The sequence below is a fragment of the Falco biarmicus genome, chromosome 8 (assembly GCF_023638135.1).
Source record: "Falco biarmicus isolate bFalBia1 chromosome 8, bFalBia1.pri, whole genome shotgun sequence".
Lineage (NCBI taxonomy): Eukaryota > Metazoa > Chordata > Aves > Falconiformes > Falconidae > Falco > Falco biarmicus.
Window position 1 is genome coordinate 43,158,206 of NC_079295.1, and position 25,662 is coordinate 43,183,867.

Sequence of the window (25,662 nt, forward strand, 5' to 3'; positions counted from 1 at the left end):
CTTGTGTGGCTGGTGAGGAGCGTGCAGGAGGGATGGCTGGAGACCCCAACGGCAGGTTAAAGTTATCAGGGACCTTCGGTCAAAGTTATTTAGCACTCCTCCAGCTCCGGACCCACCTGCAAAGTGTCGAGGCCTAACTGAGCATCCTTCCCCATCAGCCTGAACCCCCCTGCAGAGCCTCAGTGGCGATGCTGCGAGAGCTCAGCCAGCGCTGCCTGATCACCCTGCAAGGCAGTAAGACTGTCCCACGCATTAGGATTTATTACTGTAAATGAACTAATCCTTGTGCACGTGGTCAGGAGAAAGTCAGTCGCCGCCTGGATTTTGTCCATTGGCTCCTCACTGAAGGTGTTCAGTTAAAGAAGCCTTCTGACACTTACAACTGGTTTGACAGGAGTTTGGTGAGGGGGTGTTCTCTCATACCTTGATTTTTTGCCTGATTTGATTAAGTGACTTGATATTTCTGAAAAATTCATGCACATGAATCTTTGACATAGGTAATCCTTGGTACCCAAAGTTAAGGTAGGTACTAGGGGGAAGGTTTAGTTTAGGAAGGTTTGGATTCTTCCAACGATGACTCGGTTTAGCCGTTGCACTAAAAGATCTGTGCAATTTCTCCTGAAGACACCGATCACAATTACTTCTGTAGAATCCCCAGGAGGTAAAACTGAGTGCATGCCTGGATGATTCCTGGACTTGGTCCCATAAAATTGCTTTTCCTTAACATGATATTCCTTCTTTTATGTGCAGCAGACATTCACCAGCTGAGCAACTTGCATGAAACTCTTGTGAGATCCAAGGCACCACCTCCATGTTTGGGGAAGAAAATAGTTCTGCTCTGCTGGAGTAAAAATTCCTTGTATTCCGAATGGGCAGTCAGTTAGGACTTCTGCTAACTCTTTCTCACTGCAGTCATGTTCTGTTTGCAGGTGTTTTCCTACACCGCTGACAAAGAGATCCGCACGGACGACTTGTGCCTGGATGTCTCGAGGCTGAACGGTCCCGTCATCATGCTGAAGTGCCACCACATGAGAGGGAACCAGCTCTGGGAGTACGATGCTGAGGTACCCGAGGCTTCAGTGACACACCCGTGCTGGCCAGGCGTGGGGGGTCGGTGACATGGTGTGCCGATGGTGCCTCCTGTCATAGCGCAGGCTTGGGAGTGCCAAGGAATTCAGCTAATGGCTTGGGTTTAAATTGTGTTTCCACAAAATTTTCCATTTAGAGAGGTGAAAAAGTCAATTATAATTTAAAAAAGCTCATTTCTAGTAACTGGCATCTTGTATTCTTACAAGCTTGAAGAAGTATTCTGCATTTTTTTATATAAGTGAAGTAGAAAACAAGATTATTTTTTTTTTTTTAGGGTTTTTTTCCAGTTTTTTCTGCTGGCTCTTAAAGATTATTGACTCTGCATTTAAATTGTGTTTAATTATTTTCCGTATACCAATCACATCTCTGGTTTGACACTACCACAGGAGAGGAGGTGGATTTTTCTGGGTTTTGAGAGGGAGGGCAGTTTGAACAAACTGGGGGGCTTACGGAGAGGTTGCCAAATGAATACAAAATATGTGTGAATATCTCAGTATTTTATGGCCGAATAGTTTTTCTTTTTCAGTGAGACAGGAAACTTTTGGCTTTTTGGTTGTGTTAGGAGAGATCATGGGGCGGGTCTCGCTGGGTGTGACGCCTGTGGGTGCAGTGTGCGCTCCTGTTCACAGCGCAGCATCAGCATCCTCTGCCCACTGCCGTGCGTGGCTTACTTTTAAAGTGTAACACTTAAAATACTGAGTTTTCAGACTCTCAAATTGGAATATTTCAAGCTTATCTCAGCAACACCTTAAAGGATAAATTTTGACTATTGAATAAATATTCATTTTAAAAAATACTTTTAATATTATTAAAATCACAGGCCTGTATGTCAGCTCCCCGTTGGGTTCCACGCGCTAGGGGACATTCCCGTGCCCCCTCCAGCTCTCCTTTCCCCAGTGCCGGGCACTGCAAAACACTCTTTTGCTACCAAAAGTGCAGAGAGCAATCCTTCCTGATAAAAACATGTATGTGTACTGCCAGTCGCTTTCCTTTGAATATTTTGGACACAAACTACTGAAAATTACATTCCCCATTGAGCAGTTTTAATGCTGGATGCCCAACGGTCTGCGCTGATGTGGCTCTGCTACTCTCCGTTTAGAAATGCCAAATTAGTATGGGCGTATTTCCATGACTGCAAAGGTAGAAACCTGCTGCAAAGCTAGAAGAATACTGATGTATTTAAAAGATGTGCAGTCTTTTAAATATTTCCAACATTTCATAGAAAGAGTTGCTTTTACTTTTCTGCATGGAAATCTAAATTTCTTTCAACCAAATATGCTCTGCTTTACTTTTAACATTGGAAACATCCTGGTTTTTTGTCTTAAGTTTAGCATGAGATATCCACAGCGGAGAAATTCTAAGCAGCTGTGTAAAAACAGAATCAACCATTAGATGGAGCTCATAAAAAAGAAATACACCATTTTTTTACATAAAGGATCTCCGAGGACGGTTTTGCTGTTTGTTCTACAGATAGAAGGCAGCCCCTTGCATTATGTACCTTTTGATTTATTGACAGGAATATTTTTGTTACCAGTTTTACTCTGTGAACGTTCAGGCTTCGGCTTGCAAGCAAACTTCCTTTTGATGGCAGCACTGGTATTTATGATACATTGGTATTAGCGGCGGTGTGCAGTGGTGTGGAGCCCTGGGTCCCATCTCCCCTGCATGGGAGGGTGGGAAGGGCACCTCACTCACCCAAGGGCAGACTTGGCTTAGTTTCACTGCCTGGTGATCTCAGAGTATTGCAGGAAGCCTCCAAATACATACCTACATGCAGTGTGCAAAAACATACCAAATGTGCACTATTTTTTCCCAAGAAAACAACTGCTTGATGAGATAGATAGATAGATATTCTTTTTTTCCCCCCCGAGACAAACAGTTGCAACACATTGCCTGAATAATTTCTATCCATTCATTTGCTTTTCCAGGGAAATATCACTCATCTTTACCTTTCTTTACTTATTCAGAAATAGAATAGAGGTGATGTCTGGTTGTTGTACCATGGTTACAGAGCACATCCCTCCTCCTGTTAAAGGTATTTAGAAGTTAAGACTTGGTAATGGACAGCAGTGCCTTGGCCACATCTGGAGGTACAATGAGAGATGTCAATAATCAAGAAAAAGGGGTTTCTCAATAGAGATTTTCAAACAATTTTCTTTGATTTACATACTGTTATTAAATTTTCTGTAATATTCTAGTTCAGTTTAATTTGTAGTATTTAAATACATAATATATTTAAAACCCACAGAAAGTCTTTTCCAAGAATTTATACGCACCTTAATAATATTACAGTTCTCTAAGATATTCCTAACGTCTATGTTTTCTTCGATAATAAACAAGGAGCTGAGGAGGTTTTGTGGTGGCAATAAGAAAGGTAACTCAAATGCTTTCATACTTATTTGTGGGAGTATGAGATCTGTTTGGTTTGAAGCAGGATATTCAGAAAGGCCCTTTTCCCATTTTATCATACCCAAGTTCTCTGAATTTGTGTGAAATGCTTTTAACACTTACAATTATTAATACATTTTTACTTGCACTTGAGGTGCAAGTTAACTTGAAACCCTGGAAGTAAATGGCGATGAGAAGGTACCAGCCGGTCTGTCAGAGCAGCGAACGGTTTACCGGAGGAGAGGACAAGACATTTTTCATTTTGGGTCCAAAACTGAGCTGCAGTGGCCGAGCTGAGGGAGTTTAGATATCAACCCCAGCTTGTGCCCTGGGCCTTTGCCTTCAGGGGTGCTAGATGCCCTGAGCTCTTGTAGTGCAACAAGTGACACAAATAGAAAGAGGGCGAGGAAGAGATCCCGAGGGGAATGAAGTAGGATTAAAATACTGGGAAATACAAAAGAGTTTGCAGAGATGGTCACTGTAGCCCTGTGGCTACCCTTACCTTGGGAAGAGTCAAATAAACTAGGAAGAGACCTGGTTTTCATATGCGGGAAGCCATTCTAAAGTAATTTTTTTGATTAATCTCAATTTTTTTTTTTTTTCCTAAAGAAAACCCCCAAAAACCATGGGAGGAGGTATGGGCACAGCCAAGAGGTGTTACACTTCTGTGCTGAACTTCACCTGGTTTTCAGCATTGGAGGGAGAAGTAACATTTCCAGCAGTGACCGGGATTCCTGGGCTCCCGGGCGGCTGGAAGCATGGGTTTTGCTCTTCCCTCTGAAGTGTGGGTTTGTATTATCCTTGGTCAGAGGATCTGCTCTTAGGGATGAGTAAGTCAGACGTATGGGTGGGTGTGTAGCTGGATTTTCCAAAGTGTCTAATATCATAAAAAAAGGACACTTGTGTGAATTGTATGGCATAAAATTGTCATGAACCTGTTGGATAACTGCTAATTGAGATAAATCAGTTGATAACTGAGATAAATCAGCTGATAACTGAGATAAATCAGTTGGTCACTGCATGTCAGCAGTTATTGAGTGGGAACAGAGTAGTTTGCATCATGTCCTGTAGAGTTAAAATGATGGTGGTGTCTTGATAGGTCATATAAATACTGTAGTACTTGTCAGGGTTTGTACAGCTTTTGGAAAAACCAAACAAAACACCACAGAAATGTCTTTAAATACTTTTTTTATTGAGCAAAAGCAGTTGTGACTAAGGAGATACTATATATTAGCAGATTGCCACAGTTCGTATCACTGAGGAAAATGACATGGTTTTAAAAATTAGAAAAGGTAGATAAATTACCCAGCACGGAAGGGAGCGTTACAGCTCCCAAATGATGCTCTTACCTTGAAGAAAGCAAACATTTAAGTTGGTATTTGCAGGGATTATTGGGAAGTCACATACCTCGGTGAACCGTCAGAGTGCTGTGCTATTCTTCCATCTTTCTCCAAAAAAAACCCTTAAAATGTAGTGGTGTGAACCCTCTGCTGAGTGGGAGAACAGAGCCGGAGCGCGACCGGTCTGGCTGGGAGGAGGGGGCTGGGCTGCCGTGGCGGTTGGGGCACGGCGGATTTCAAGTGAGCTGTCCCAGCCGCGGGCAGGGTGCACGTGCCGTGGCAGCAGCGTGGCGGTGCCCAGCCTGAGTGATGGGTGCAGCTATAAAATAATGTAGAAAAGAATAGTGGAGAGTCGGTGTAAGAAGAAAAGCTTTTCGAGTCACTTTGTGCGAGCTTTGCTTGCTTATTTAATCTGCCATATGGACAATATTTACATCAAGCTTAAAAAGCAAGTAGAATTTTTATATTTTTTTTGCAAAGCCCTGAATTAAAAGAATCAGATAACGCATTCTCTTTTAATACCCACATAAAATGGAAGTCAGTGTTAAACCAAAGCCACTTGCAATCAAGAAGTGATTTTTTTTGTTGTTGTTCAAAGAGATTGTTCCACAATTCTGGTTTTCAACTTGACTGAGAGGTGACACACAGCGGCTGCGGCTCTGGGGCTGCCAGGGCTGGCCCCACAGGGTCGCCTAAACCTTTTAGTCCATCGCTGCCTCCTGCACGGCAGTTTTCACTGAGCTGTGTCTTTTCCTTAACCCAGTGGGGTAAATTACTTTTCATGATACCTGTAGAAGAAAAAAAGAAGCCCAATATTGATATTCATATTTATATAGTTTAAAAAAGAAGCGCTTATAGGCACAACATGCTGATGGTATAGTCTGGGTTTAAGGGAACACTAAATAAAGAAACCTGCTGTCACCAGGAGCAACAACAGCAATGAGCTACAGCCTGCCCATCGCCGAAGGAGCTGTTTCTAGGAGGGGTACCCGAGTCTGGGTGGCTTTCTCTGTTTCTAATGCAAAATGGCTTTTAATACTTCAGGCAATAGTAGTTTACAGCATTTGAAAACATTTTTTTCTGAATGTGTGTATATCTTGGCAGGAAATCCTTTTTTCTCTTCTCTTTTTTTTCCCCTTCTCTTTTTTTTTCCCTTCTCTTTTTTTTCCCTTCTCTTTTTTTCTTCTCTTTTTTATTCCTTCCTCTTTTTTTTTTTTTTCCCATTATTGAATTGTAATGCTTTTCTTTCCTATTTCTTGAGCAGCACATTAAGATTCCTGGCCCTTTCTCAAGCCGCCCATTACCTCGCAAGGGCAGCTCTATAAATCAGCCATGGCAATGGGATATGCCACGTTAGAATTTCCCAGCTTTCAAAGGCTTCCAATCAGCAAGTGTTTTATAACGTATTTATAATGCAGAAGTGCTGTTTGCTTTGGAATGGTGGTGGGAAACAAGGTGGCAGATCAGCAGAAAAAGACCTGGGAATTATGATGGGCTGGAGCTGGAGTTGCTCCGATCTTGCTTGTCTAATGAAACCTGTTTTCCCAGTTCTGCCAAATAGTCATTCATTTGGTTTGCCCTCGTTTGGGGGCACTGCTGTTGGTGGACCTATTTGTGCAGGGATTGCATAAAGCTGGTGTTTGGCTGCCAAATAAATCCATCAAGTTGAGGTTGAAAGCTGTGTGGAGCGCGTCCAGGTTCGGACTGGCCCACCTGGAGACTCCTCCCGTGTCCCTCTGACATCAGGCAAATCTCAGTGTCTAAAGCGTGATGAACTCTTCTAATATATAACACACACAAGTGAGCACAGGAAAAAAAATAATGCTGTAAGTACATCACATCTGATAGAAAATATTTCATTTCCCCATGCATGAATAACGATGTCAGGATTTGATCTTGCGTAATTACTGTTATTTGTCACTAAACACAGTGTCGATGCAAAGCTGTTGACTCTGAATTCACAAAGAGTTGAGGGTCTTCACATGTTTCTTGAGTCGCTGTTTGACGCCAGTTTCCCTTTTTCCCCCCCTTCCATCAGTACGCTGGTAAATGGGAATATAGCTTCGAGGTAAGTTTGGTAAGGACCGAAGGTGCTGTACCAACCCCCCGCATAGCGCATCTCTCGCTCGCCCCTCTAGCAGTGCTGTGTAAAAGTGACGTGCCTTAGTGCCTTTCCCTAGATACTACTGCAACGTGCCAAACTTGTTTGTTCAGGTAGCTGCTATACGGTGTCAGGCTGCCAGTGTTTTATACAGACATCGATAGAGAAAAGCCACGTTCCCCAAGATACGGTGTAAAAAATGGTGGGGGAGAAGCTCATGAGCACGTGGACACAATGAAAGTGAACAGCTGGCTTGCTTCTTGGGTGTACTTCAGCATCCCTTTCCATTTCTGTTCACCACTGATGTAACCACATATTGCATCATCAGTGTCACATTGGCTGGTCTGCATCCTTCAAACAATTGCAGGCTTTGTGGCTGTTGCTGTTCTTAAAGTTATGGGGCCAACTGGAGTTAGCATAGTCGAACTAAAAGCATAAGAGCTTACGGTTGAGTTTTGAATATCCCTATAAATTGCAGTCTTATTACCAACTTCTACCACAAAAAAATATGGCCGGTAATCTGACTATTCTGATAAATTGCAGCCTTGTTACTATGTATTTGAAAGGACCTGGATCTTAAAAAATGAGTAGGGAAAATATTGCAGGGTTTTTTATTAATTCTAAGAGAGTGGTGCTTAATAAAATGAGGGAAGGGGACAAATGATCTCTTGCTTCCATTACTATAGAATTTCCAAAGTCAGTGCAGCCTTGCTGGTGGCTGTAAGTTAAACTTGCTGTCCCATGAGCCAGGGAAAAGAGTCTGGTCCAATTACACAGCTTAGTACTATTTATACCCATGTGAAGAATCTACTTTAGATTCTAAAGAAATTTAGACATTTAATACAATAGAAATGTGCAATAGAGAGAGATGGTTACATTTCAAAGTAATTTATTTATGTACCTCTGTTTTCCCTCAAAAGAATAGCAGACAGAAGTGAACATGAAGCAATAATGCATAATGAAACAAACCCAAGCATTGATGCTCACACTGGTTACTCAAAGTGACATTATAAGGACATTTATTTTTGATATTTTTAGTGACCTCTTTATATGTACGTTACTTTTTCCCTTACGAAACCAAAACCACAGAGCAGGAGAGGGTGAGGGGGCAGCAGCCGGAGCATTCCCAGCCTCCCAGGCAGCAGCAGACCTGGGCACCCACGGTGATCCCAACAGCTGGCTGCCGCAGCTTCAGGCAGAATTTAGGGAAATAAAAGCTCTCCTCCATCTCAGACAGCCTGGTATTGGCATGATAAAGGAAGGTCTGAAATCATAGTTGGCAAAAAATTCCTGTCTTCTTATAGGGAAATGTTTAATTCATTATATTTTTCATTTAGTAATGCTAGAGTAGGCTTCAGGATGATTATTACAGGGTGTTACTACAGTGGGAACACAGTCCCTGCCCAAACCTTGCTGTGCAATGGGAAATGGTGATTGCAACTAGGCAGCATGAATGCAGGGGGAGGATTCAGAGGCACACTTGGGTCTAAATTGCAAAATGTAAAGTGAATTTACATTTCTCAATGTGGTCTCATTGCTGGTGTCTTTCATTCACAAAAGGTCTCAAGTGGACCAGTCCCTCAGAGCAGAGCAGCGAGAACATTTTTTGTGAAGCTAAAGCTTAGTTCATGACTATGCCTATTTATGTACGTGGAAGGGGGTGTAAGCTAGCACAATTTGCCTACAATTTGGCACCAGAACATTCACAGGCGCAATTAGCCATTAGTGATTCCCATAGGAGTGCTCTTAGCTGTATCTGGTTCATTGCTGTGGCTGTTTAATCAAACTGTCTATTGCTTTTTCCTTTGTTTGTCTTTGTCTTTGCTGGTTTCATTTACTTTTACCGTTTTTCTGTCACGCAGACCCATACATTTCTTCATATAATCACGCAGTCCTGCCTGACACTAAGCAGGATAGAGGATGGCACCCATGGTCCCACTGTGGAGGTTTGCAATGGCAGCCCCTTGCAGATGTGGATGCTAAGAAACTACACCAGGCTGGAAGTCTTTAGAAAGATTTTTTACAGCCCCACTGACTATTTCCTTTAATAAACAGTTGGAGGTTGGTATTAAAAAGCAAATACAGCATGTAACGGTTCAAGCTATTCCCAGAAAAATGCTTTTCCATTTTCTGCCTATTAAACTCAGCTGAATTTCCTTTCTTGTTTTTTCAGATGATTATATGGATATATGGTAGCATATATGTTTAATGTTCATTATTGTTATTTAATATTAGTTATTGTTAGCTATCATTATTTATGCCTAATTTAGGATTAATTCAGCTGCCTTGATCTATTGATGTCAATGCGATCATTACTGTTTGTCATAGCTGAAGATTTGGTCCCTATTCCGAGACACATATGTAATGCCAATTGCATGATTATTTTTCAGAATTTTGAAATTTCATTTTGAAAATTCTCTGTTTTAAGTAATTCAACCCTAAAGGTATTAGTCAAGGAGAATTTCAAAGCATCAGCAGATGATTTTTGAGGTATTAATCACTGAAGGAATCAAAACCCTGTGCCAGCTCCCGTTCTCTCCCGGGCAGTTTTGCTGGGCAATATAAGGGATAGTGATGGGGCAGCACCTGCCCAGGGGTGCAAGCTGGAGTTGCTCTCATTTCTTACCTGCTCCCCAGCCAAGTGGTGTTACCTTCCCGTCCAAACGCATCCTGTTGAAACTGGGAGACTCTCGTTAGTGGCAGACCCCTCGTGACGGCCACTGGCAGGGTCTTGGGGGTGATGTGGCGTTTCAGCCGGTGCATTGCCACTGATGATGGGCAGCACGGCCATGGGGCCATGTCCTGCCCTGCTCAGACCCTCCCTGCAGACGCTACTTCAAGAAACAGCGTTTTTTATTTTCTGAGTACCTCTTCTGCTAGAAACAACATTTTGCTGTTTTTCTTTTTTTGTGTCTTTCATTCACAAAAGTCACTTTTTAAAGCCGAGGACTTTTGCTGGTATTGCCAATCTCTAGAATGCCCGCTAGAGTAAAGCAGTGCTGGAGGAAAGGATCTGTGCTTCATCACTTTGCCATAATGTGTTCAGAGTCTTCACTCATCAGAGCTGTTATTTGCATACATTTGTTGAGCGGGGAAACGACAGAGCTTGCTCCCATGCATCTGCGTGTCTGTGCAGCTAGCTCTGCACCCATGCGTGGGTTCTCATGTTTGAGTAAAATAAAAATTTTAGGCTGGCTCGTATGAATATCATATTGCCTAGTAATTAATTGTTTTCCAAGCAAACGAGACCTTTTTTATAATAGCATAAATAATGATAGCACACAGAAATAAAAAAAAAAATTATGAGACGGTTGAAAATCCCAATGACATGGTAATCTAGCACAAAATTATACACTGAATAAAAGGGAACAGCTGATGGAGGCAACAGCAGCATTTATAGACTTGTTTGCATTTCTGGTTATAGTAGAAAATGATAGCAGCTTAATTGCACTTAAAACAATATAAGTGAAGAATCAGTGATGCTTTGAGCAGTGCTATTTAGTAAACAAGCTACTTCTGTTAGCACTACTAATTCTTTCCTCTTATAATTAGAGGAAAAAATGCCTTATATTCATCATTGAATGCATATCAAATGGCCCCTCAGTGATTTGTTATAATATCTGCAGGCTTTTCTTCGAGAATTGCATAATAGTTTGTTTTAAACTGAGGAGCAAATCTCTAGGGACAAGCTGTTGAAAGAATATTCATAATACAAATTAGGAGTGTTAATATGTGAAATGGCAATCGGGTATGAACTGTGGTGTAAAATTCTGCAGCACAATAGTGCAGGTATATGCTTGGGTAGTAAAACTGTGTCGTCTGTTGGCCATGTGAACATTTCCCAGCAGTTTAATTGAAACACCAGACAATAGTTGCCTTTTTTTTTTTTTTTTAATATGAAGGTACACAGAGCCCGCATCAGAGGCATTAGTTGCTAAAATGACTCCTTATTTGCATAACTTTGCATTACAGTAGTGCTGTTCATATGGTGATATAGTAGTATCAGTAGTCATGGGTGCGCGCAGTGGAGCGAGCAGCCTCCACCGCCCTGGTACCCGCTGTCTGGCTGGGAGAGTTCTGCAGTGCTGCTGCTCCAAGGCTGCGGGTCGGGCTGTGCTGGCGCAGGCTGGAGTCTGCCTTTCTCCCTTCGCCGGGAGGCTGCGGGATTTTTGTTCCCCCGTTTGTTCCCCGGTTTGGTCCTTTGCATGGTGTTTGGCATCAAATCAGTCTCTGCTCCACCGGAGGATCTGCAAACAAGAGCTCAGTCCAGAAATCACCGATTCCCTTATATATATACTATATACACTATATATTATATATATGCACACTATATAATATATGTAGTATATAGTGTGTATATATTCTATATACATTATATAATATATGTAGTGTAGTGTATATATATTATATATATACACTATATAATATATGTAGTATATAGTGTGTGTATATATATTATATGTACATTATATAATATATGTAGTATAGTGTATATATTATATATGCACTATATATGTAGTATATAGTGTGTGTATATATATATATAAAATACAGGGTTATAATCCCTGTGGAGCTGCTGTACAGCAGCTCAGACCTCCTGGGACAGCTGTACCTGGATCATGAACCAACCCGTGTAGCTTGCTGGCCGTTTTTAAAAGGAATGGAAGGCGAGGGTCCATGAGATCCATGGGGCGGTGAGGCGGGCGCAGGACGTGTCCCACGGCAGGCAGCAGACCTCTCTCTGCCTTAGCAAACAGCACACAGAGGAGCGGGTCTGTGCAGGGAGCCGAAGCCTGTGAGCTCTTGGTCTTGCGGTAGGAGATGGGTGCTCATGCTGGGTTTGCCCTGCCAAGCCTGTGGCATGGCCTTACAGCCGTGGGGGAGAGGAGCCAAGCTTTAAAACACCGAGAGACAAACTAAACAAAGGCTGAAATCATCAATTTCTGATGTAGGTGCTGTAGCAAGCCCAGGTGTTTGCTTTGGAAGGGCTGAGCTGGTATCGAAGGGGCAAAGCCATCGCTGGCCGTGGTGCGTAGCCGTCGTGCCGTGCCAGAGCCAGGCAGGGCTTGGCTGGAGCAAACCCCACTGCCCACCAGGCCTGGAGCCCTGGCCAGGCAGCGAGGGGGGCTGGGCTGGGGGGGGCATCCAGTGGCGTGGGCCCCAGCCCTGCCAGCACAGATCCAGCTGCATCCTCAGCTCTACAGGGACCACCGCCGTAGCGGGATCTGCAGCACTGCGCTCCCCTGGCTCCCGCATGGTTCAGCGTGTGGGTTACACCACCGTCACAGGCACGCGGCGGTGACCTAACCTGTATACAGGTGCGCGGGCAGATTTGCCTATAATACAGTTTTCATTGCGTTTTCAGACCTTTTCAGAAATAGTATATTGGTAAATGCAACACTTCATATATGGCAAAGGCATTTCAGGTGTGTGCTCAGTTGCTGTGATTTTGGGTGTAAACCCCCCCACCCCCCCGATGAACCGTGGAGGAGTGACGGAGAGATCACCTGCTGCTCAGCTGCAAAGGTGCCTGTCTTGTTTTATCTAAGTACCAGCTTCATGTTTAACTAACCTTGATCTCTTCATGAACATGTTCTCCCAATGCTTTCAAACAGTAGATGATTTCTTTCTTCAAAATAAGTTTTATTTCCTATTGTCCCCTTCTACCCTCCCATTCCTCAGACATACGGTGTCATGTGGTAGGAACAGAAAGGAACAGATGTCCCAAAGAAGAAAAAATGTATTGGAAACAAAAGAATTTTCATCTGTGTGTTGCCATTGTTTGTGTAATACTTAGCAGATTTATTTCCATCAGCAGTTATTTCTGAGCTAACAGTGCCCTGCTTGGAAATGCACATGCGTTCAGGTTGTTGGAGACTAAGCTCCTTAATCCTGTTGCTTTACAATAATATTTCCTTGCACTTATTTTGTACTTTTCTGTTGCACGGGTTTGTTGCTGGGCTCAGCAGAGGCGCTCCCTCCCCAGGTTGCCTGGCCAGGTGTGAGAAGGTGAGCTGGGCACCCCGTGCAGTGGCCGGTGTCATGGTAGCCATCCCGTAGAGCTGTGTGAGTGGTACCCAGGGATGAGCACCTGTCCCGTGTCTTGTGTAGTGACTAGAATAACACTGAAATAAGACTGAAAATGCGCTTACTGATTTTCAGCCTTAATTATCTTGCTGCAACTTTTGTGCTTCTCTGTTGCAGAAGCTCACCCTGAGGCACATCAACAGCAACCAGTGTCTGGATGAGCCGTCAGAGGAGGACAAGATGGTTCCCACCATGAGGGAGTGCGGTGACAGCCGTTCCCAGCAGTGGCTGCTGCGCAACATGACCCTGGGTGCCTGAAGTCGGCGCAGACCCGCTGCCTCGGCCAGGATGTCCTGCTCCTCCTCCTCCCCTCCTCCTTGCTGAGGACAGTGGTGCTGAAGCCCTCTCCAAACACCGGCTGTCGGAGCAAAGCCACAGTGTGTGTGTGGGGCGGTCTTTGATGTGGCAGGTCTCCATGTGCCCCTTTGAAACCTGGGACTGTTCAGAAGAAGCTCATCTGAGTCTATAAATCAAAACGTGCTGTTACCAACACAAACGTGCTTCAAAAATGGTTCCAGAGAAACCTCTCTAAACCCTACATCAAAGAGGTTGGGATGGAGAGTGTTTTCTGTGTGTCACACACCACAGCGGAGAAGTAACCCGATATAAAATGCCTTATGATGCTAACTGGCAGTGGGAACCGTCCTGGCAGGCATCTCCTGAGCTGGATGTGTTGGTGCTGGTCTTCCTTGGCAACGTGGTGGGATTATTTGCTGTTCTCCCGTGTCGAGTGGGACTCGGTGGATAACCACACTGAGCAGCAATGTTGCCAGACAGAGGGAAAGCTTAGTGGTTTGTGCCAGGCAAAAAAAAAACACCATAAAGGATCCTGTTGTTTGAAAAGGCAGCAAAACTGAGCAACGACTGCACTCAGAAATTGAAATTAAATCAAATGAGGCAACAGCAAAAAACAGCAGCGGCATTTAGCAGGAGTGATGCACGTGGGTACCTCAGACCAGCGCAGGCGAGACTGTCCTCGGCTGTGGGAAGGGAAGTGGCTGGGGCTGACACCGGGGCAGCTGCGGGGGGGTTGCAGGTGGAGGCACCACACACTGGCCCTCTGAGACCACTGGAGACCGTGAGTCAGTCTGAACTTGATCCATAGCTGCTACCCTTAAGCATTAGTGCATAGCTGCATCCCACCCAGGACACAGCCCAGAGCTTCATCCCTGGATCCCCGATGCACAGAGGATAAAACTGCATCGACTCTGCCTTCTGGGCCCAGATGTTCTTGCTTCGATAGCAATGAGAGATGCTTATTTTTATTTTTAATAATTTTGTGGCTTAATCATTTTGTTAGCATGGTTATGAAAAACGTGCTGATGACACGCAGTCGTGTCGGAGGTATCGCAGGAACTGAGGCCTGTGGTGGGGTGTGGGGAAGGGTCCTGTACGTAAGGGTGACATTTCCTATATGTACTGGTGACATTTCCTTTGGTGACCCCAGCAGCATGCACTCCCCAAAATGCATCTGTTGCACGATGGGTTGGGCAGGGGTTTTGGCAATAGTCTGTAACGTCCCGTTGCCGAGAGGGGCCACGGGGGCTAAATCACAGGGCAGCAGCCGCAGCGTAATTCCAGCACGGGTAAGTGGTGAAATGGTTTCCCATTATTTCACTCACAGCTCCTCAAAAGGTCTGTTTATGCACTAGGTCATTAAAAATTATGGTATTTTCTGTATAATGCTCTGGTTGTTACGGATTAATAGTGTCATATATGTATGTATTATAAATTTATAGATCATCCATATTTTCTTGATACACATCATTAAATGAAAAATAGAAGGATATTAAATTGGAAAAGTGATTGCTGTGCATGCATGGGAGCTAGAGTATCACGGATTAACTCACATTGGAAGCTCATCTAGTCCAGCCTCCCTGCTCAGTGGGGTCAAACACTTCCAGTTCTCAGCTTCAGCTTGCCACAGAGGAACACAACATGGCTTAGAAGCTGGCGAAACGGGAGAAGGCTGAAATGCTGCTTCACAGAAAGAGCGTGCAGACACCATGAAAAAATTTAGACACCAGTCTCCGTGCAGAAAAAAAATGAATAAATTGTCTCTTCTTCTCCTTTGCAAGGGCTTTCACCACGTGCACAGCCACTCGTGCCGGTAAGTCGTGTGGGCAGGCACTTGGCTTCTGCATGTCCCTGCAGAAGTGAGTGTTGTGGAAGGTCCTGCAGCATCCAGGAGCCTCAGGAGGGGGTAGCTGGGGGTGCCGTCTGTTCGGGGGCTTCTTGACGTCACAGCTGGAGGGTCATGGCAAATGCAGCTGTCTGGGCTTTGAGGTGCAATCTCAAAAAAAGATGAATAAAATGATATTTCTCTTTAGAATTACTATAAAGGTTAATACTCCTATGAAGTGTGTAATCCCTTGGCTAAGATAGGAAGCTTGCAGTGTTTGGGTATGGTTAGTGCCTGCCCTGCTGTGTCCCTGCTTGGGGGGGGAAGGAAGGGAGGAGCCCTGTGTTGGATGGTACTTATTTAGGGGCAAGCATCCCTCACAGCCGCAGCAGAAGTATTGCTCTAGGTCTTCTGTGTGTTAGCAGGATGGCCCACCATTTAGAAATTATGCTCAGACCTAGAAAAAAAGCACTGAAGTACCGGTTTCACTCCAGTCATGGTGAGTTTTTCCATGGGCTTTGAAGGGTGGATCCTGGATTTACCCCCTCGGTGAGGATACAGAAGCCCCGTGAGTCTCATTGCAGAGGAATCTCACACGAAGCCTCACCTGTGGAGCGTGCGGTGGTGATGGTGAGGGTGCCTTAAATGCAGATACAGCATCAGAGGTGGGAAATGATGGGGTTTGGCAAATGAATGTAAGTTACTGCGCTTGGGTCCCTGCCCTTCCTCCTGCTGCTGAATTCAGGTGTTGCCTTGGCAAGCAATTTGGGCTAAAATAATTTAAAATAGCTCATTCGGTTGCCTCTGTTGGTGAGTGTCTGAAGCTCAGTACCCACAAACAGACCACAGCCAAAAAGCATCGGTTGGACTCTGTTTCCCCATTTATACAATATCTCAGAAAGTTGCCAGGAGGATTGACTTCTATTTGCAAAATGTGTTTAAAATATAAAGACTCCTACAAGTGCTGAGTATTTGTTGTTTTCACTGTAAAAGTGTGGCTGGTTCTCCTGTTTTTTAAGACTGGCTTGGATGAAATGGGAGTGAGCTGTAATGCTAGGTGGCATTGGCAGACCGAATGGTTTGAAGAGTAAGTTGAACCATAAATGCTGTAAAAAGTTCCTTTCGATCTCCTGGTACCTTCAGGTGATGAATGGAGGCAGGGAACCCAGGTACGACCCCAGAACTGAAATAGGCAGTTGGATCAATCGACCCAGATGGGTTTCTCTGCCGATACCTATTTCCCAGTCGCCAGGAGGATTTATTGAGTTCTTGCACTCTGATAGGAACAAATAGCGCTTTGAAGAAAAGCTGCAAAACCACGTTCTGATTTTTTTTATTATTATTATTTTATTGGAAATGGGAGATCTCATCTGATCCTGTGCCCTTGGGCTGCATCTCGTGGGGGTGCTGGGCAGAGCCTCGCGCCAGGTGATCCTTGCAAGGTCAGAGCACAGCTGGTGAGCCCACACCATGCGTAACCTGCTGCTCGCCACGAGCCGCTACCTGGTCCGACGGCACTGAGCAAACACCAGCAATGTGATTTAACACTTCTGTGGCTTCCCATGGGCCATGCTTACCCTCCAACGTGTAATAACGTCCATCCAGACTCATTGCTCCGACACGTGGCCACCCCCCTTGTATTTTTATTTTTTTATTATTATTATTTTTTTCTCCATGAGCACATATCCAGCACAGCTCGGCAAAGCAGTGCCTTGCCAAAAGCCCACGGCACCCTGAGATCATACACAGTTTATTTGAAAAATGTTGGTATTCTGCTCAGGTGTTTACCGAAGCAGCCAAAGACTGAGGTGGGTAGTTTGGAGGATGTGCTTGCAAAAGCTCCTGAATAAGTGCTGGGAAGACAAATTTAAATTAGAGTTATGAAAGTAGATTGTGGATAAAGAATTGCACATTTTAAATGTTGTAACGGTTATGAAATGGCATACTGGTACTCTTTGCTGTACATTTAAATATTTATACAGTTTTGTAGAATTAAAATATACTGGTTTAGTTTTCTTCTGGTGTGTTTGTCTTTTTCCAGATGTACTGATATTTTAGATGGTAAAGTGATGCTATCTGCTAAAAAAACCCAAACCATGAAACCTCTATATTTTTAGACCTTTTATTTGCACATACAAGGTCAGGAATAGGCAGCGGAGCCGTCCCAGCTGTGGTGTGAGTGATGGAGAGGTGAGCGTAGGGAACTGCAGCTGGGCAGGTTGGCACAGCTGTGCTCAGCTATTCCCCAGCTGGACTTTAAGGCTCAATTTTCCGGACATCCCCTGAAAAACACTGTCATGTAGGAAAGCTGAGCTCGGCCATGCATCGGATAGACTCCGAGGGAGCAGGCCAGGATCCACATCTCACACTTGGACTCCTAGATTTTGCCCTGCTGTGCTAGATATTGTCCAAATGCTGTGTTAATTGTCCATGTTCCGGGGAAAAAAGTAGTAATTCAGTGGGAAATGTGTGTTCTCTGTGTAAATCCTGCTTCAGCTCCCCCTGCAGCGGGCACAGAAGGGCCAGGTTGGACGGCTGCGTATTGCGGCTGGGTTGCGATGCTGCACATCCCTCGGCTCACAATGCTGCCTGACTGTTGAGCTGTAAGGAAAAGAAAGTGTCTGGTTATATATTACAGATAGTACGTGATGCCAGTAACAGGGCTTTAGTCTTATTTTGGTGCTCAGAGGATTTTGGTTTTTTAAGTCATGTCTTGAAGCCTGAGGCAGCTGGTTAAGTTCTGGTAAGAAGGGAGGAGGGGGAATATTTGAAAAACAGTGTATTTATAAACATAAATGAGAATTAATCCTCAGGAGACTGAGAGGGAGAGACCAGGTAATGTCATCGCTGCAGTGGAAGTGATTCTGAGCAATGTTAGCAGAAATAACGGTATGCCAATATTGACCTACCGCAGATTTTACTGTTAATTGCTGGACAAAATCAAGCCTTTTTGTTACTAGGCGTACAAAAAGTTCAGCAAAATGGTAAGAGTGTTTGAAGCGATAGAAGGTTATGTACCCTTCAGCTGCATTATCTTAGAGTAACTGACAAAGAAATAACATTAAAGATGATAAACTTTTTTATAATAACAATTTTAGATGAGTTTTATAATTCATCTTTCTACAGTGCACCAGTGTACTTTGATCAACTAAGTCACAAAAGTACTACGTGTTAATATCTCATTTAACAATATTATGTCCTTCCAGAGTAGCATCCTTGCTCCTGCAACTACAAAGAAAAATAAACTTAAATCCTTTTTATCAAAGTTTATTTGCTTCAGGTTGTCTTCAGATAAATAGGTGTTTGTGTATTTGTTTCTGATGAACTGCAGTTGATATAAAACATTCGTCGCATATGTGCGATTAAAAAAATGACTGTCAAGTTTCTACTCTGATTATTAAACAAATTTGCACAGAAGCAATTAACTGTAGAGCTTATGTTAATTATAGTATGTGAATCATTTAAATTAATCATAAAATAATCTATTTGTGAGTAATGAATGCAGACATAGAGGTTTGGGTTGTTTGGGTTTTTTTGCATTTCTCAGAAATGTTAATAATTAGGATTGATTATAGAGCTAAAATTACAGTGAGGGGAACAACCTACATCTTGTTTTGCTTAAAACCTGTCTGTGATTTTATCGGTTCTTTTGAGGTCTGTTTAAGGGTTCTGCAGAGCCACCAGCCACGGATGAAGCCCCGCCAGGTACCGCTGGGGGTTAAGGACAAGCCCTGTGCCTCGGCACCGCTGCCACCCGCTCAGGCTTGCATTTCAAGCCTGAACTGGGAAGGATTTTTGCAGACTAAAGGTGGTAGGACCTGCCCTAAAACCCACGTGCTGGCAGCTTGCCAGCCAGTGGGACTGGGTATCACAAGTTTTGGGACTGTTTCTGTAAATTCAGGTTATAAGTAATTGGCTTAATCATTTTATTATGACACTGGCTTTTTTCAGAGCTATTACTGGCGATGTCTTGTGTCATTGGGTGGGCAGGTGGGGAAACCTGACGTGAAACGTTTGGATGTGAAGTCAAGCAGACACAAACGTTCAGATTTCTGAGCTGATTAAATCTCTGTTGGCTGTGTAACCTCAATGGTTACAAAGCATCTCTTCCTGTTACTTGACGCAAACATTTTTGATCTCAACAGTATAAAAACCTCAATTTGAAGACCACATTTTATTTCACTTTTCAAAAAAAAGTTATTTTCTTTATTTGTTTCCAGGTCATCCCACTTGCAGTACATTCAGAAGAATAACACTAATTATTTTCCAGGTTTACCTGTGAATTAAATGTTTATGGGCTGCATCTTAATGTCCTGTGTTTGCTTTGCCACTACGGTGCATTTTAATTGACGCTGATCTCTCTGCATCCCGCGGTACACGAGGCGGGCGGTCGCAGAGCTGGCTGCTGGCAGGTGGGAGATGCCGTTTACCATTATTCCCGCATAACGTGCGTCTTTGTGTCCCTCGCCCTGGGACCTTCAGCCCTGGGAGCACTAACCAGTGCTGGCAGCACCGCAGCCTGTCGGTTTGTTTGGGGCCGCTCCTGGGTTTCCCGTGCTCCTCCCTGGAGCTTTGGTGGTGCGGGGCCGGGGAGGCAGCGGAGGGAAAGCACCACTTGGTGTGCATGCAGCTGTGTCCCAGCCACGGGAGGGGATCGCTGGAAAAGGGAACAGAGCTTTAAAAGCGGGAAAATTCTGTAAATTTTAACCGGTTTTGAATTTCAAAGAAACCAGCAGAGAAAAGGCGATCCTTTTCCTGGAGGGCAAACAGCAGTGGGGGACACTGACGGCACTGCTGCAAGGTCCTTATCGGCAGCTGGGCTTTCCTCTGCTGGGGAATCCGGCGAGCCGCTGAGGGAGAGCAAGGGTGTGCTGTGCCAGGGGATGCGGAGGGGTCCCTGCTCTCGCCTCGGCTAGCAGGGTTCATTCAAGCCGAGCCAAGTCACGCGGCTTGTTGGCGTGAAGTTGGTGGCACAAAACTGTATCGTTAAGAGGGTACGTTGGTGCAGAACTTACTCACATTGGCTACCCCTGCAATGGCCGAGGCTCTCCTAAGGGTGGAAGCCTGCTGAGAAAGGGCACTTATGGACACAGCAGGCAAAGGGAGTTCAGGTTCTGCGGAGGAGGCTGTTCCATATGGATGTCCCCCTTTCTGCCCACCAGCGCTGCAGATGGTGCTGTTTTGTTGGCTAGGAACGCATGAGTAGCAGGTTTGGTCCTGCACATCTGATGTAATTCATCTGCTTGAAGGTCATAGGCACTGACCAGGAACAATTCAGTTCACCTCTGCTGCTGCCCTGGTAACATCACCCACATGGCCTGCAGGGCTGAATCTGCCACAAGGCTTGACTCATACAGGAAGGGGTTAGATGGGTGCACTATAATTCAATTTTCATTAATACAGAGAATTTTTCCCTTTAACCATTATCCTTCCATTGTGTAAATAGCCCTGGATAACATACTGTGTTCTGCCTGCTGCAGAGTAAATGTGCGAGTTCCAACGTAATGCTTCCAGCGGGGCGTTGCGGCAGCATGGGCAGTAGAGCTGTGGTGACGGCGCAACCAGACAGGCAGCAAACCACTGGCTGTGCCGCTCCTTCCAGCATGCTTCCCATGGCTCAGCCCTGCGTGGGTTGTCCTGCTGGCAGGAGACGCTTTTATCCAAGGTGAGCCCTGGTGCACCAGGAGCCGCTGCAGACTCCTGTAAGCAGGTCATCACCAGAGACAAACCTGTGATGGGTCAGGGACAAGTGCCAAGAGAGCCACTCCCAGGTGAATGGAAATTTCTTACTGTTCTGAGCCCTTCCTCCCTTGCCACAATAATTATTTAAGTAAGTTTTATGTGTTTTGTCCCAGGAAGTGCTGGCAGGAAAAGTGGAATTCAGCTTCCAGCCCCGGGAAACGTTGCATTTCAAATGAGACAAACTTGTCGGCTTCGGTTATAGACCAAAAACGGAGTAACTTCTCCTGCCCTGTGCATGGTAAATCCTAATTTTGGTAGGAGCCCTCATGTTTAAAGAGCAAATACCATCTCTGTGATCTTTCTGTGGGTTTGGGGCTGGCACGTGTAAGGAGCTGCAAAAGCGTTTATGGCACGATGCCACAGCACCTTTCACCTGTTTCTGCCAATGAGTTGGAGACAGAATCCACAGCACCTTTAGGAGGTGTGTCGGGCTAGTGGGGACACTGTGGCCCTGGTGGGGATTTCAGCTCGCTCGAGCCCACACGCCCCATCTCACCCCTTTTCTGCTCTCCATGCCCATGGCCATGCTCTCCTGCAGACCCTCCAGCTCACCCCAGTGAGAGAGGGTGTAATAGCACAATAATAATATTAGTTTCTGACAAGAACATCCATCTAAGTTTGCTAGCAGGTTTTTTTCTATCCTGCCTCGATATTTAATTGGACTTGTACAAACTCCTAGTGTTTTCACACACACCCCCAACACAGTACAGCAGCCTGCCAGCCCTGTGGGCTTCAGGCAGAAACCAAGCTTGCTGGCAATTGCGAGTAGCTGGAAATTGGGTCAAGTCTCTTTGATGGGATGGCATTATTGAAAAGTGTTTTAATTTTTCTGTTTAGCAAGGATTATACCAAATTTTGTATTGTTAAAGATACAAATCTTCTCACCTAAGGTATAAAGATTTAGAGGGAGATAAATCCAGGGTGAGCAGAATGTTGGACTTGGTGACCCCGCAAGGTCCCATCTGACTTGAATTGTATAAGCCTGTTAAAAAAGCTACAAAAAGTGGTGTCAAGGGAGGGTATTTTAACAACTGCCTGTGCTCTTTCTTTACAAAAAGCTGTTCTTGCTAGCAGCTTACGTACTGCAACTGCTCAATGTTGTCAGTGAAATTTCTTTAAATCAAAGAATCACAGACTCACAGGACAGTTTGGGCTGGAAGGGACCTTAAAGCCCACCCAGTTCCCACCCCTGCCCCGGGCAGGGACCCCCCCCAGCCCAGGCTGCTCCCAGCCCCATCCAGCCTGGCCTGGAGCACTGCCAGGGATGGGGCACCCACAGCTGCTCTGGGCAGCCTGGCCCACCGCCTCGCCGCCCTCACGGGGAGAGGTTCTTCCTGATAACTGATCTGCATCTGTCTTTTTTTATTTAAAATCTACCATCTTTCAATTTTACTTTTCCATTGGTGATGGAAACCATGACCCCATGGCTGAGGACTGCAGGAGGGGGTCGAGCTGCCTGGTCCCCGCACCCGCACAGAGCCCAGCTGGGGGCTGGATCCTGCAGCCCCCTGGCAGGGAGCTCACCCCGGGCTGTGCTGGTGGGTGTCCTGCTGGCTCTCCTGGGATGGCTGCAAGCCGACATCCTCCACCGGCTCCAGCAGCGACTTCTCACAGGTGTATTTTTGGCAGCAGGGTGGCTTCGGGGGACTTTTCTTCTGCTTCAGATACAAGGGGTTTTCTGCAAACACATGAGATCACCTATTACTTGAACGTAACACAGGCTTCATGTACTCATCCAGGCGAAAGTGCTTTTCCCCCGGGTCCTTTTTTTTGTTGTTTTGAGTATGGGGTGGTTTTTTTTTTCCTACAGAAAACCAGGTTTTAACATTGTTAAAAAACAGGTTTAACATGTGTAGGGAAACAGGACGTCTGTAGGAGAGTGTCTGCCTTGGCTGATTTTCTGCCTTTTTCTCCTTGTTACCAGAGTGGGAGGCTCAAGATGCGATACCAGCAAGGAGGGATCATGCTGTAGGGTGTGTGGTATTGCCTGAGAGCTGTGGCATCTTTAGAATACACGGTGTTGAGTAGTGGCAGCTTATTCTCCAAAACAGAGAGGCTGGATTCTCTTTTCCGCAGAGGAGTGTTTCTGACCCCTGGCTCAGTGTGGTGTTTTGCTTTGTTGCTCTTCAAAGAGACAACGAGGTGGTTTTGTCCATGGGCACAGGAGGAAGATGTGTTCAGCACCTTCTGAGAACTGTTTTGTGTCTCCCTTGTCCAGAGTTTCCAGGCAGCTTTGAGGTCCAATATCCAGATTTCAGACTGTAAATGGCAACCAAGTTCTTCTGCAACAGCCTTTAGTTTTAACCCTGAGCCCTGAATTTTCAAAATCCTGGTATTCGGCATTTCTTTCCCTAAAATCTGGAAATATGGACACAATTTCCCCCACTAGCAGGGATATTTTTAGGGCTGCGTGGGTGAGCGGACCTCGAACAGGGGTCTCAGCCCATCTCCCTCCCTGCACAGGGTGGGCTTATGCGGCATCATTTGGGTACTGCAGGGTGTCTGGGGAGGGGGGGCAGCTGGAGCAGCCCACCACCACCCTGCCCGCTCCCACCCGGGGGCCACCTCCGGCTGGGAGAAGCGCTGACAGAGGTTTCTGCTTTCCACATTCGCTGAGCTTCGCACTTAGGACAGAAAGATCTTACAGCATCGTCCCTCCAGACCCCACATGCTCCACAGTGTATGTTAAACCATCATGTAATTAAAGGTCATAGAAAATTGTAGTCTTAGATTAACCTACGTATTTGCAATATTTTTAATTTCTTGTGGTGCCTCGTGCCGAGCCCCAGCCAGGACCCAGCCTGCTGTTAGGGGAGATGCCAGAGCATCACCCTTCCTCCCGCTTAAGGCAAGATCTTAAAAATAACAGGACCTTGGTAAGATTCTTAGCTGTGAAAGAGGGGCATGGCTTATTTGTACCAGATCACTTTGTTCCTTTTGGAACTGAAGATTGTTTCACTCTGCTTTTCACGTGCTCTGCAAAGCTGTGGCTGGTAGGATGTAGCAGCGTGCCTGCACAGGGTATTCCTGCTGTCACACAACTGAGGCTGCAAGAATCAGAAATGTACAAAACCGACGTCGCACAGCCATGTTTCACTACGTTCATAAGTCCTGCCTCTACTCCCACACACATTATGTGTTACTCCAGAAAAAAAAGATCAGTATCTGCCTCTCCTGGTTGAATAAGAGGATGCTTCGTTTGATCTACCACTTCCCCAGTTCCGAAATATCTTTCTGTGACACAGAAAAAAACCCTAAGCAGCAGCAGTGCTGCTGGCCTGGATCATGGGGTGATGTGTGGTGATTTGGGTATCTGAAAGCATCCCACCGCATCTTTGGCTGCAGCAGGGGGGTCGGAAGGTCTCCAGGGAAACCCACAAGTCCATTTTACTAGGTAAGTGCTTCACGCAGTTCTTTGCGCTGTTCGGGCATATGTAAAAAGACAGAAATATAGAAAACGTTGAGATAAGAGGAAAAAAAAATATTAAGGAGATGTTAAGGTTGGAAAATGCCGGGTGAGTTTTGCAGAATGACATCATCTTCTGGCAAAAAATCTAAAAAGGCTTTGAAAACTGAGTTGGAAAAATATACTGTAGGGAGCTTTTAAATTTGTAAAGTAGATGAACTGAATAACCTCATAGAGCTCTCCATCTCTAATAAATGTGTATATATATAAAAAACATATTTATATGTGTGTATATACACATATCTGTTTGTATATTTAAATGATGTTGGTTTTGAGAGGATTTTAATGGACCTGCTGCATATTGCTCCAGGCTGAAGTTTGACTGAAGATATTTTCAGTTCAGGAAAGAACAGGCTGCTGTTCACACAGTTACGACAAGTAACCTTTTCCATTTTTGTTAGCAAAAGGGAGAAAGTGCAAAGCATTTCACGTTGTTCAGATTAGCGAGTTTGTTTTGAGATTTTCTGAAATCTCTTTTCTTTATACCTGCCATGTATAAAGAAGAGATTATGATGGCTAGCTACTTAGAGGGATTAGTAACATTTTCATTAACCTCTTTTAATTCTTACAATATTGCTTAATGAAGACTATTACCAGATTTATATCCCAGTAAACTACAGTTCCGTAGGATGTAAATCATATTGGAAAGTGACTTTCAATGGGAAATCCTGTTCTCAGAGGGATTGTATAATTAATCTTAGAAAATCTGTGGGTTTTTTTGTAATATCCTGGCGTTTCTTCACCATGTAAGAGAAGACAGAATTCAGACATGCAAATAGCAGTGTTTGTCATAAGCATATTGTAAACCCATCTGCTCAGGGCTGGGATGTGAGAAGCGGGGACCTCTTGCTGAACCCTTGCTGCTCTTTTGCAAGTAACTGCTCATCGTGCTTCGCGCGATGCTGTGCTGCTCTCAGTCTCCATCTCCCCATGCAAGGGCTGCTACAGGACTTTCATCTAGGATTTGGCTGCAAAATAGCAGTCTGGCAAAGCAGCATCAGGGTTGTAACCTCACCCACCGCGGCTGGGCTGGATGGAGCTCCTCTCCATGAAGGATCTTTTCTGTATCAAAAGGAAATCTCAAAAGACAAGAAATCCCTATGAATATGAAACCTCTCTCTCTAACAGATCAAGTGCAGCTTGCCCTGCACAGGTAAGTTTATATATTGATAAAGCAATACATTTTTGTCAGCTTTCATGGTGATGCCAGTTGTTTCTCAACAGCTCAGTGCTGTTCCCACAGCACCAGTGGGCAGAGCGTGCCGCTGTGCACTAAAGTGCCTTTAACACTGGGGGTGCATCCTCAGCCGCGTTACAGCCAGCTCTT

At 44.9% G+C, this 25,662-nt stretch overlaps 1 protein-coding gene across 6 annotated transcripts in view; it reads left to right on the forward strand.

Moving 5' to 3' along the window:
• The window catches only part of GALNT13 (polypeptide N-acetylgalactosaminyltransferase 13), a 158,454-nt gene extending 141,318 nt beyond the window's left edge, over positions 1-17,136 (forward strand). For 4 of the 6 annotated variants that reach the window (XR_008823691.1, XR_008823688.1, XR_008823689.1 and 1 more), the window contains exons 12-16: positions 930-1,064; positions 6,856-6,885; positions 8,781-8,979; positions 12,888-12,927; positions 13,123-13,235. Coding sequence is in view for 2 of the 6 variants with exons in the window: in XM_056350279.1 (XP_056206254.1) it covers positions 930-1,064; positions 6,856-6,885; positions 8,781-8,966 (351 nt within the window). In the remaining 4 variants the exon portion in view is untranslated. Of the gene's footprint in view, positions 1-929; positions 1,065-6,855; positions 6,886-8,780; positions 8,980-12,887; positions 12,928-13,122 lie in introns of all 6 variants that reach the window. The other 2 variants (XM_056350279.1, XM_056350280.1) reach the window with 2 other exon arrangements.
• Positions 17,137-25,662: the final 8,526 nt, after the last annotated feature.